Genomic DNA, 13,524 nt, shown 5'->3' with positions numbered 1-13,524 from the left:
AGGGGAACTACCCAGCCCTGGGGTCGATAGCTAGCCGGCGTTGCCCTCTGGGAAACAAGCCAAGTGTAACACATTTCATTTCATTGATCGTGTTTTTTTTACGTTTCGGTAAGAGTTTAGGATAGTGTGACCGTGATAGTATTTATATACCATACTGTTTGGTATATTTCCGGAAAACGTTCGCAGCTCCGTTCTAGTGTTAGGGTGCGGGTCGATGACGATTTTCGTCCAATAATTTTCTCATTTCATTTTTGACTATTTTCATTGGCCGAAATGCATTGGTATCATGCATGCGCTTGACAATAGTGGGACCAAGGCAAACCAAGGCAGAGCCATGCAGATTGTCTACCAGCAAAGCCATGATCGGCGATAGGAAATGCTCCATAGCCAGCTGCACGAGCTTTAACGCCTGGACAACGCCTGGTCCACTTGTTGGCTAACTCTGGCGTGAACAGACCATCCGCCAATATCTGCTCACACGACATTTCCATTAATTTCAGAACGTAAGCGTCGAACAGTTCGGTGCGAGAAGCCTCGTCCGCCTGCCTGTCGGCATATTTAATGGCGAACAGTAGCGGCAGCATATGGAAGAGGATTAACTGATTCTCAAACGTCACGCGTTCCTGCTGGATGATGATCTCCTTGGGGGCACGATCGCCAGCTTCTTCCAAAGTATATGATTCAGTTCGGCCATTTTCACAAAGCCGTGCACATGCGTCTTTTGCAGAACGTACGAAAGCAGATCCAATTTAGCCGAGATCTTGTGCAACAGCTCATTGTCATCCACATTGATGTGAATGCGTGAGTGTGATCGTTATTCGAGTATTGAATAAGCGTGCGATGGATTCTCATGAATGCCAGACCCATACTAAAGCAAGCCACGGACTTCATCAGCCGTATTCCTCCGAGTTTGATTGACGGACAGTCTTCCGACTGCAGGAATTTGATGGTTCTGCAAGATAATTGCAGGAGATGGCTTAGAACGGAGCCAGTTATAGAGACTCGTTGGACGCCAAGTAGCTGGAGAGATTCAACATGAAGGATTGCACCTTCGGATGGATTTTGTTAAAGTCCTCCATTACCATTTGTCGACCCAATCGACGATAAACGGCGCCTGCAGCACATACACATTCTCTGTGGTGGCAGGCACAATTAGATCTTTGATTAGTGCATAGTACATAAAGAAACACGCTCTCGCCCTCACCCTTAGCCTTTAGGTGCGTTAAAAGCTTCTCAATGTATCGCGCAGAAAAATATCCAAGATCTGCTCAAGGAGCGATAGGACCTCCTCTTGCTTAAAAATTTTGTTTTTTATGTAAACTATGTTTCTGACTATTTCCAGTGCATACTTATCACGGCAAAGAATAATTGTTTTTGTACTTAGTGTTGGATAGCGCAGTTGCTGGTATATTTTGAAGACGTTGAAGGATTTACGATATATTTTGAAAATGAGATTAATTTTCCACAATCAGTAATATTTGCCGTTTTTGTTTAAATATAGGGGGCTTAAGTGGGCTAAGTTGGATTTCTTATCGATGTACGAGACGAAAATTGAGGCAAAAACAATCAAAATAATCCCATAGCAGGAAAACAAGCCAGTCATGTAGAAAACAGCTAAGATAAAACAGTATATTTATATAATATTCACGAAATAGGGTATAAAAATACGTCCGCAAAGACCAGCAACATTGACGTCACAACACTGCGACGGTTTTTTTTGTCGAAACCGTTTTTTTGTCAAAATAAAATCCATGCGAGTACTTAAAAGTAGTTATTCTTGAACAAAATTAATAAGTCAATTAATTAGCGTTAAATGTAACCCACCGAACACCAATTTTGTTGTATATTTGCTTCATTGTTAATGAAACAAGAACCACGTATTCAAAGGTTACTTTTTTTTTAGAAACATTACAGACGAGGGGGAACGTTGTGAGTTGCTGCGGACACCGCAACTCTACATTTATACCAGATACTTAGTCAGTATGGCTCTCCTCCGGCATACGCCGCTAATATTAAACGACACGACAAAGAGTGCGTGCGAGAGAGTCAGAAAATCAGTCTGAGCGTGACGTCGGGCGCTGCGTGCCACTGCAAATTGATTTGTTGCTTTTGGCCATAAAAATTATCCGATCTGATCCAGATTCCACAACCGGATATATATGGTCATTCTCTATGATTGTGCGTCTTTAGTTTTCTCGAATCTGCAATATTTTGGATGCCCCAGATTTTCGTCCTTTGTGGGGACGGAAGGGGGTGTGGCGAAATTTTGACACAAAACGGTCAAGGTCCGATATCACAGGAGTGTGGATCCCAAATTTGTTTGCTCTGGCTTTTATAGGTTCTGAGATCCTTGAACTCATATTTTGCAATTGGCAAAACCGACCATGAAACCTGTGTGTTAGAGAGAGACAGAGCAAGAAAGAATGAAATTTTTTTCTTGATTCTGGCTATAATAATAATACGATCTGGTTCAGATTTTACACTTTAGAACATATAGTCATCCTCTACGATTCTGCGCTTTCAGTTTTCTCGTATCTTTGAATTTGTGGATGCCACAGATTTTCGCCCTTTGTGGGGGCGGAAGTGGGCGGGGCAAAGTTTTGAAATATACTTGTAGCAGTGACATAAGTCCGGATATAAAACTTCGTTGCTCTAGCTCTTATAGTCTTTGAGCACTAGGCGCTGATAGGGACGGACAGACGGACGGACGGACAGACAGACAGGGCTCAATCGACTTGGCTATTGATGCTGATCAAAAATTTATATACTTTATGGGGTCGGAAACGATTCCTTCTGGACGTTACACACATCCACTTTTACCACAAATCTAATATACCCCAATACTCATTTTGAGTATCGGGTATAAAAATTGGTATTTACTCATTCCACACAAGCCAAGAGGTAGAGTTTTTGGTGCGTTTTTTTTAGAGTGGTGTCCCCAATTGGCCTAATCCACTATATTTGGGTTCGCCTCAATTTGTATTTACGAGCGTAAAGATACCAGAACTCCGACTATTGTGCCTACAATGAGTATGGCTATGGTTCTATCAACGCTTCGGGATGAGTAAGATTTAATTCTTTAATCACTTCCGTCAAATCCACCTTCAGGGATTTTCCGGCGGCCTCCAAAGCGTTGCTTTTTCAATGTTTAAATGAAAATTGTCATTTATTGGTTTGAAATTTTCTTACCAGCACCGCTCTCTTCATCGCATTCAACTCCCTCTCGTAAGCAGTGCTTACATTTTTGGGAGGGTTCACTTCCTCAATGATTGCGAACTGCATTAAACATGGTGTCGTAAGCTGTGTTCAGAATATTATCGTCATCAGGATAATATTTCTTGAACACATCTACCGCATGGCTATAATCCCATAGGACGGGTGTGTGCGAGAGAGACGTGTCGTCGGGCGTTGCGGAGCGACCGAAAATTGACCAAATTAATTTTCTTGTATCTTACAAATTGTGGATGCACAGATTATCGTCTCTTGTGGGCTCAATCGCTCAATGGCTCGGCCATTGATATACTTTATGGGGTCTGAAACGCTTCCTTCTGGACGTTGCACACAACCCATTCTTCCCAAAAATCTAATATATCGGATGTAAAAATGTTCCTGCTATATTGGTCATTTCACCCACTGTGCTGGTTGTTCTTCTTCTCACACGCACGTATTTATGAAAATAGGTAAATATACATATAATACATATATGTATATGTATATATCAGGATAAAATATATATCTTTATAAAATACATACATACGTAATATTTAACTTACCAGCACAAGTGTTCCGTCCACGCGCTGGACCTTGCTCAGTGGCCTGAAATTAATATGAAATATTTATTAATTTTGTGTATAATGATTATAAATATGCAGAACAGCTCTTTCTCATAGTATTTTAAATTCCCCATGAGGTTCACTTCTTCAAGCTTTAGACGCTCGGCGTAGACGTCCCGCTCGACGTATCTTAATATTCCTCTTAAGCGGCTCGCCTTCTGTCCATGCTCTAAAATATATTTCTCAAATAAATTAATAATATTAGGAATTGTCATTGTCAAAAATATAATTGCACTTATCCGCAAGATGGATTAAAATTTCTGCATTTGAAACTGGTAAGAAACTGTTAATATATAATGAATAGAATATATATTTTATTAACATTTATTCGCATTTTATTTATTCGCAGGCCTTGGGATCGCAAGATGTCATGGGCAGGGATGCAATCTACAAAAGTGTCTCCATGGTGCTGGACAACATTGAGGCATATGGATATGGCCCGAGATTGATGGCCATCATCTCTGACGGATGCCCCGCCAATTTGTTTGCAAAGATGGACGTCGCCTAGAAGTACCCTGTGCTCTGGGATGTCGCTCACCTGCTCAAACTTTTGGCGAAGGAAAAGGTTGTGAATTGGCGTTGCTCCTTCAAATGTCCAAAAGTAGTTCCAAATAAAGAAATTCAATATTTTTCCTTATATTTGTTTCTTTTATTAAAAATATACGTAAAAGTCATACTATTTACAGCACAATCCAAAGAAAATACGAATTTGAATTTCTATTAAATCTTTATACAGTTTGGCTAAATTTTTAGAAAAACTAATGGCAATATTCATAAAAAGAGATTAAGGAATCAAATTCAATTGAAATAACTCAAATTTCCGCTCTTCAAAAAAGCGACACTTGAATACAATACTCAGAATGCGGACATCGAAAAAATGTTAAAAATCAAAAAATCATCGAATTGAAATCCCAATTAAAAGAAAATAAATATGGCTTGAGATAAGTCCTTTTCAAAGGATGAAGCATTAAGGTATGTAGGTTCATTAATAGGTGAGTGCGCTTTATGTCGAATATTACACCTAAATTCCATTGCTCATAGTTCTGCTATGCATCCTGTCCCAAATCTCTTCAAAATACACTAGCACGGGCAACACCACCGCCAACAACAACCGTCTGGACCTTGCTGCCCTTGCCAGCAGGAAGAGACGCTCAGGTAAGCCACGATGAACGGTAGACAACGAACATTGTAGCTGACACTATTGTAATTTAAGCTCCAATTATCGACGAGGAGGCGAAAAGCGCGCGAAAATCGAATTCTATTCTATTCCTCTATTCCGCCCTCTCTGACCACAACTCTAGTCGTGCTACGGTAACAGCCACAGTTACAGCCACCGGCATGTGCAATGGCAGCCTTGGTCGCGCAGTGCAGCGCAATGAGGCGAAGCTGGAGGAGCAGCAGCAAGGCCAGAAGGTGAGTTCTGGTTGAAAACCAACGAGTTGCCTTACTATTGGCGATCAGGAGATCATGGACCGCAAAGACCTATTCGACAAGCAGCGGCAAAAGGAAATATTACTTGCGCCAGAGCAGGGGCAGCTCGAAAAAGAGAGCGAAAAGATCAGGGCCAAAAAGGATTATCTTCGGCAATTGACATTTCAATGCATAGGAAAACCTCCCGAAGAAGAGAAATCCTTAATTCCTCTAATCCCTAAGAGGACCTATGAAGTACCAGCCGACAGCAGCAGCTCTATTACAAGTAACCGGCCTAACCGGTCGCCATGTCTAACAGACTATTGTACGGTGGACTCAATAAACATGTAAAACAATTCCTTGTATTTTATTTATATTTGTAATTGGGAACAGTAAAAAATAAAAATACAATACAATTAATAATACAAATATTTTAGCATTTTTTGCTTTTCTTTTCCATTCTTCCTTCAAACGTAAACAAATTTATTCCGTTTGTTCTCCTCAAGCTCTTATGTGTATGTATGAGTAAGTAAGGACAAAGTACAATGCAAAACGTAAAATTTTCAAAAATTTTTAATTTTTGGTTTGATTTCAAAATAAAATTTTGTTACCTCTTATCGATAAGAAATAGCGCAAATATACTGACGAATTCAAGTTATTTTATACATATGCAGGTCTTTTACCTTGATTTCTATCATATTTTCGGTATATTATTATGTCGAAAATAAAATGAAGGTATATTTGTTTCCGTATTATTTAATATATTTGCCAAAAATATTATCTCATATAGGTTAGATTACATTTTTATTCACATTTTCCCTTCAGATTACGCTTTTTGTAATAACATAAAAATGTAGTTAATATGTAGCAAGTGTTTTTATCGTGTATTTACAATGTAAAGAAATTATGGTTGTTGACTTGACATTTTTTTATTTAAACCCTATTTTACCCTATTTATAAACAATTCCAATAAAGATGGTACTTAAAATTAGCCATTTTTATATAAAATTGATTAGATTATCGGGTAAAACTATGTGTTCAGGGCTGAGAGTCCGAATATCAAAAACGAGAAACATGATGCAACTTGAATAAAAATAGTTCGTCAGTATATTTACGGTATATTTTGAAATTTGTTACGTATTTCGCTATATTTTCGTCAGACCGTATATTTGATCCGCGATAAATCCGCGGCCACACTGGTCACACTGCTGTCAAAGAAAATGGCGAAGGAATTTTTCGGAGGGATTGAAAATTATTAATTTATTTTATTTTGTGACGGATAAAAACATTTTAGTACTCAACAAGTGTGCCTAAAGAAACTCGTGATTTAATGTTTCAATCATATAATTTAAATATGTAAGAATGGGGCGAAAAGCATGCGTTTGCATGTACCCTTGTGCATTTTACAGCCATACATGTGTATACGTGCATATATACATATATATTTTATTTAATGCTATATCTTCTTTGAAATTGTAAATGTAGTTGTGCATATCTAACAGTACAACTAATTATATATCTTCTGTTAACATTAATAACCGACTCCACGTAGTTGACGTTTTCACCAACATATGTGTACATATACAACAATCATTATGAAGAGACTGATGTGAAGTTTTAACGAAAAATATCTATTTGCAGAATTAATAATTGAATATGATATGTCTTACTCTTTTCACATGAATACTAGCTCAAGTCAAGTGTGTTTTAACTGCGCGCGTGGTTCAGATTTCTAAATAATTGTTTGCCGTTCCTTCACTCTGGATCAGGCAGGCTTGATTATCCGGGATCTATAAATGAACCAAAACCAAATCCAGCAACTTACCTCTCACCTATCACAGGCTCTTGATCAAAACTACGATGTAAGATTACTAATTATACAGCATGATATGAATGCTTACAGGACAATAATTTAATTAAAGGTCGTCAATATGGATGCTGTTCTCTCTGTCATATGTGCTCTGGAAGGCACAACGATCACTAAGGAGCAACTGGAGGCCACCAGATTGGCAAAGTATATAAACCAACTTAGACGGAGAACCAAAAATGAAAATCTTGCCCGACGTGCGAAATCCCTACTGAAGATGTGGCGAGAAATGGTGGGGATTCAGCAAACGGCTAATGACTCTCAGCACCATCACAGTCAGCCCACATCCCTTCCGACTCCGCCATCAGCACATTTTTATAAGTATACTGCGGGATCGGCAGACAGCAACTTGACCGAAACAGTTGTTCATCTGCCCGTTTCACCTTCGGTACCGTCACACCGAACGATTTCAGATTTGCATTCAAATATCGACTCCTCTGAACCGCCGCCTGCTGTCCTGCCTTCCCAACACCATTCAAACTTCTCAAACCTTATTAACAATATAAGCAAATGTGAACGCGAAGAAAGCAACCCTAGCATGTTAATACAAGCTCATAAGCAGCCGCAATCGCAGCAATTCCAAAGTAGGCCTCTTGGACTGCCACTTCCTTTTATCAGTGACCAGTCATTGAATTCGGTATCAATCTCATCCAATGTCGGAAATGATAAAAAAGATGAAGCTTCAATTGTGATCGATATAGTAACCGATTCTGACGACAACGACAATGAGAGTGCAACTACAATACAGGGAAAATCCACAGCGGGTGCGTCAGCACCATTTACAATATCGCCTGCTCCGTGCCCACGTCCCAAAAAGTTTAAAAAGGATAAAAAGCATAAAGAAAGGGACAGGTCTAAGTATTCGTTACTGGCCCAGAACGAGTTGATTGGACAACACTCCAGCAGATACAGCGCGAAAGTAAAGGAAGGCCAATCACAAACAGCTCAGGCTACAGACTCAGGTATGAGAAAATCAATTAATATTTTTTCAAAAAAGCGTTTTTACCTTGTACTGTCTTGATATAATTGATAAGAAGATTATTCAAATTCTGATCTCATAACGAACATGATTTGTATGTCACTAATTTAGTTTTATATTAATCATTGGTTTTATTTTCTTGTAGAAATTTTTTCTCTGTCTAATAGCTCGATGAGTTCAATCTTATCTGGGGATGCAGCTATATTGAACTCACAGCATAAATTCCGAGCAAATGCATCCGAGCTTACATTCACCGGCAGATTTAAGCCAGTAAACCATTTGGATAGTGCAAATCAGGATAATTCCGCTCTGCCGATAGGGCAGAATATCGTATTCCGACAAAATGAATCTGAGAGACCAATATTTGAGGATTCAATTACAAACGACTCGAGTACGTCTTGCAGTCGGCTCTCTCCTCCGACTGTCGAAGAACGCCGAAAATCAGATAAAATCGATGATTCTATTAGGCAGCAAATTGCAACATCCATACAAATGCCAATGCCTTCAATTGGGTTGGGCCACGAGTCAAATAGTAGGACTGAATATTTGGAAAATTCATCGAAGTCTCAAGTTCCTAAAAAACGTGGTCGGAAGAAAGGCTCAAAAGGCGTGGATGCTGCAATTGCTAAGGAATCGTCGAGCCTTTCTCAGCAAATTTTTTTTGGCGTTGGCTCTACGGTGAAAAAGGTAAAGACCACCAAAGAACTTTTCAGTGAAATTCAGAGCAGGAAATTAATCACTGCCGTGCAGTCGTCCACAAGTAATATCTCCAATTCCTCCATATCTCGAGAGCTGACAACCCGTGCTCTAATGCCAAGACCAACTTCGTCTTGTTCTGGTTAGTGACCTATTTATATTGGTATGTGGATATTCTATCTCTTTATCTATGAATATTCCTAGACACGTCGATCCACTCGCCACAAATCATGGAAACTTATTCAGGAAATGTTACCCTAATGGGTGTTGACAAATTTTCAAATAAAAATGAAGGTGAGTTCCTAATCGGTGACTGTATATGTGTCTAGATGTACGCGTCGGTTCTCAAAACTGTGCCTTAAAATAGGTCTCAGAACATCACAGCTATTAGCTTAGCGTCAAATCAAAAACTTTTTTACTAAATAAATAGATATTGGTTATTTTGCACGTATTCATTAACGCAAAATGATTGACACATGTAACACAAACCACTTTTAGAGAAAGCTTATTAGAAAAATTATGTTTTGCAGATGCCGGTAATACGGATAGTGATACCATCACTTCAGAGCCATCTCAAGATAGCAACAAATCGCAGGAAATTAAGGAATGTACTTCATTGGACAGCAATAGCAATTCTCTCCAGACTTTATCTCTGGCGAAAAAAACAATGCACACTTCAAAGTCGGAGAACTATAGCGATGTAACCACACAACTAATGCATCTTATTCACAGCATAAAAGGCCCATTGAGTGTCTATGAAGTTGAGAAGTTATACCGAGCTCAGATTGTGCCGTGCACCTGCCTAGTTATAGAAGAAATATGCAACCCCTTTGGCGAGCCAATCAATTTAAGTTCGGACAACGGTGTGGGCGATCCGAAGAGCGATTCAAATAATGATAACGTTTCTCGCCATAAAAAACAAGAAGAGCAATTGCCTAAACTTGAAAGATTGAGTGACAATGATATTTCTATGGACACTCCACAGAAACCAGTTAAGTCCATATTTGATTTGGATTTTGATGAGGACGAAGACCCCTTGCAATCAATAATCAACGGTATTCGGATGCCGCCAACTAAACTTGAAGAGACCAAAGAAAACGCAGATTTAAAAAACGCCCTTGCTCATTTACCAATGAATATTGCTTCACTGGATGTTGCTAGTGTTAATGCGGATACAGTACAAAATCAAATCAACAGTCATAACCAGGAGGGCGAGACAAGTGAAGAACAGAATGTCGCTATTCCTGTTTTCACTTGTCACGAGGATCCCGATTGCGTTGCAAAGCAAAGGTTTCATGTGCAAACCAACAAAGTGAATAATTTTCATATAAATGCGTTACACAACTTTTACATACCAAATATAAATGGCAATTGGGATAGCATTGACTCATCTATTGTCTCAGAATCTACAATAACCGACTTTCTCAATACCCTGGGGTCCTATACAGTCACGGATGGAGCTGACGTTGTTCCCAAATATGGCTCTCTTACATACGACCGAATTAGAAAGGATCTGAGTTCTATTAAATTTACAAGCTCTTTTAAAACCAGACCCTTCAAATCATTTATGCCACCGTTTCTTGGAGTGGCAAAGTGTTTGCCAACGTGTCGTCTCGCTAGAAGCAGTTTTAAGAAAAAACAAATTCAATCACCGCCGCCCCCACTTATAGTGATTCCAAGTACAATAGAAGGCTTGGACCCGGACATCATGCAGAAGGATTATAATGGTGCCAGTCCACTGAAAGTGGATGTTGATGTATTAGTTTCTGGCCATGATAACAATAACGAAAGCAATGTGCAAATGCAAGTCAATTTACAGACCAAGAGTGACCCAACTCTTAGTTACAACTTACTAAAGCTCGCCAATGACGAATTACCTTTTGAGGAAACTGAGCCGAACGATAAAGGCAGTGAATACGAGAATCAGGATAACGGTCGCTTTAGTAGTAGTAGTAACAGTAGCTGCAGCAACTCTAGCAATTCCAGTTTGAAAAAAACACAGGATTCAATTAATGAAAAGCTGAGAAATCATAGGTCTCAGCAATACAGAGTCCAATCTGTAGAAGAGGAGACCAATAGAAAACGTCACGGGAAAAACAGAAAAAAGAGAAATATTAAAGAAAATCCACCCATTAAGCGCATTAAGATTTCTTTGAATGGAACAATTTCAAACCTTAGTAGTAGTAACAACAGCAGTTCAAGTGAAAGTGAAACCGAAACCGGCCTAGAGAACGATAATGAAGTTGAGAATGACTATGAAAATAATAATGACGAGGAATATGCCGTTGTTCAACGACCCACGTGTGGCGATGGCACTAGCAACAACCACATTGTGATGACAATAAAGAAAACACCAAGTAAAATCAATTCTCCAGCCAACTCAATGTCTGCTACTTCACCTATTAATGCATCCGAGACAGGAAACGTAAAAAATTCATTTTCCGACTGTAATCGGCCCAATCTGCTGACATCAAGTACTTCGATCGCACCCCTGTATCAAATCGACGGTGGCAGAAGATTGTTATTGTCCAAAAAGTTCAGTCGACGCCCTCATCGTCGGCGTCGTTATCGTCAATGTCGTCGAAAATCGGATTTGCAACGCAAAGCTATCGATTTAGAGCTAAAACATTTGTTCACCTACAAAACCAAGCCAGATCTAGATTTCGGGTCCGCAATAAAGCTTCATAAAAAGCTATTTTTCAGTCATGAACTATGTAAACAGAATACTGCAGGCAGGAAAGAGAGAATTTTAAACTACAGCAGTAGTAGCAGTTCAAACTATGATGATGACGAAAGCGATCTGGACGGTCTTTCTTCAGAAGAGACAGCAGCAGACCTTAAGGAAAATGTTACTACTTTTAATAAATACAACTTAAATATTGAGACTGATAATACAAGTGCCGAGCGAACGGTATCTGAAGATCCACTTAAAATTGAAGAGGATCCTTTTTTAACGTCGTCCAGCAATGATGTTACCGATAGCGATAACGAGAGCGATAATCATGAAGTATTCGATGAAGTTGCTAAAAGAGTCGAAGCTGAAGAATTCAACGAACTGCATAACAATGGTATGCTGACATCCTTTAATTCGATATCTGTTGAGAATCAGTTAATAAACGAACCGACGTTGATGGCGGTCTCGGGCAGTGTCGACACACCCGCACCCCAATCCAATGCATCGTTGGCTTCACTACAAAATGAGAATTGTGATGATGTTAATAATCTATGCTATAATAATAACAATTTAGATGTAATTAAACATAGTCTAGCTGATAGCCCCATACTGAATGATATCAATTATAAAAACGTCATTAGTAATACTTCTCCAAGAGTCTTAGCCAACAAATTCAGCGATTGTATTCCACAGAATATCGGAAATTCTGAACTAAACCCCCCGATACCGTTACCCTGCGCTGAGTACCAAACTGGTATTCGACCAGCCCCCCTGACAGACCTTGCGTTATCCAGCTACGCTGATTTGAGCTGTACCCGAATTCAACAATTTAAGGAATGGCACCAAGTTCTTCAATTGCAATCATATAATAATGAGCCCTTAATAGTTCTGCCATACGTTGTGCTTGAATAATTTATACATTTCCCTAACGGGAAACTATGGAGAAAACGAAAGTAAATTTGGCCAATTATATTAAATGCTTATGTTGTGTATTCTTTAAATTATGTTAAGATCCAATCAGAGCTATTTTTTGTTAATTGAATTTATATTTTTCATGATTAAAAAAAATATACACAATTTAATAATGTGGCCACCATACCAGAAATATTACTTTCGCTTGCATAATCATGTGGATTTCTGTTAAATTCTATTGTTAAAAATTATTTTACATGTTTATATTTTGAAATATTTAAGTACATATTTAAACATAAGTAACAAATCAAATGTACATTAACTGTAAATAAATTAGCTGTACACTAAAGTAACTGAGGGTGCCATTTTTATACCCATACTCAAAGAGTGCAGAGCTAAATATGTCTGTAACGATGGATGTAACAGCCATAAGCCAGCGTTTTCCCCTGCAGGAATGTACTGAATTTTAACCAGTATGGAAGCTGTCTCTCTAAAGTTGGAATAGGACATTTGGGGATATACGGCTTGCATACGATAAAACGAATTAAAAGTAAGTATACAATCATCAGATGAACACTGAAGAACAAGTGGAGGGATCCAACAAACGTTTGAAAGTAAATAGGTTGGATCCTGTTTATCAATGAATGGAAAGTGATCTTCAACAAAGCTGCCCAAGGGAACCATTTTACGTAGTTTTTGTTTTGGATTTTCAGGATAAAAATGGTTTCGAATGCATTTAATGTTTCTCTCCCGAAGATTTGATGCAATATCCAATATTAGAGACGCTGTCGTCTGTTTCGTGCATCGTCTTCCATGATAGATTTGCTACTGACATGTTCATATATTGTCAATTGAAAGTAAAAAAAAAAATAACTCAAATATTTAAATATTCTGACTTTTATTTTCATTTCACAATTGTTATGTTTATTTTTGTGTCAATAACCGTCCGCATTTCTTTTTGTCGTGGGTTATGCTAGTACAGATCTGTGGCTGCAGACAAGAAGCCTCAACTATTTTATTGACTATTTGAGTTTTAGATGTTTATTGAGGATGCCCAAAAGTCACTAAACTAGCGAGGCTCTTTGTTTGCTATTTTGCCGTTCAGTTTATATAAGTTCATGGTCATCATTATATTAGGTCATAGAAATGTGAA

General features: G+C 38.6%; 1 protein-coding gene across 2 annotated transcripts; it reads left to right on the top strand.

The window, feature by feature from the left end:
- The first annotated feature begins 6,429 nt into the window (after positions 1–6,429).
- On the top strand, positions 6,430–12,481 carry LOC108164400 (mediator of RNA polymerase II transcription subunit 26). Of its 2 annotated transcripts, XM_017300040.2 has the most exons (6): positions 6,430–6,599; positions 6,934–7,105; positions 7,166–8,072; positions 8,235–8,927; positions 8,990–9,079; positions 9,316–12,481. In XM_017300040.2, the coding sequence occupies exons 2-6, from the start codon at positions 7,040–7,042 to the stop codon at positions 12,369–12,371; spliced, it is 4,812 nt and encodes a 1,603-aa protein (XP_017155529.1). In that variant the 5' UTR covers positions 6,430–6,599; positions 6,934–7,039; the 3' UTR covers positions 12,372–12,481. The 2 variants fall into 2 exon arrangements, with proteins under 2 accessions (XP_017155529.1, XP_017155530.1); XM_017300041.2 differs by lacking the exon at positions 6,430–6,599 and having other exon boundaries at positions 6,923–7,105.
- Positions 12,482–13,524: the final 1,043 nt, after the last annotated feature.

The sequence above is a fragment of the Drosophila miranda genome, chromosome 5, assembly GCF_003369915.1.
Source record: "Drosophila miranda strain MSH22 chromosome 5, D.miranda_PacBio2.1, whole genome shotgun sequence".
Classification (NCBI taxonomy): domain Eukaryota; kingdom Metazoa; phylum Arthropoda; class Insecta; order Diptera; family Drosophilidae; genus Drosophila; species Drosophila miranda.
This window is presented reverse-complemented; position numbering and strand designations above follow the sequence as displayed.

What these genes read in the sequence shown, in the direction of transcription:
- LOC108164400 (XM_017300040.2), top strand. Translation starts at nt 7,040, where the DNA reads ATGAACCAAAACCAAATCCAGCAACTTACCTCTCACCTATCACAGGCT. An exon ending in CTCTTGATCAAAACTACGAT is followed by an intron (nt 7,106 to 7,165) that starts GTAAGATTACTA and finishes ATTTAATTAAAG; the next exon opens with GTCGTCAATATGGATGCTGT. An exon ending in ACCAACTTCGTCTTGTTCTG is followed by an intron (nt 8,928 to 8,989) that starts GTTAGTGACCTA and finishes GAATATTCCTAG; the next exon opens with ACACGTCGATCCACTCGCCA.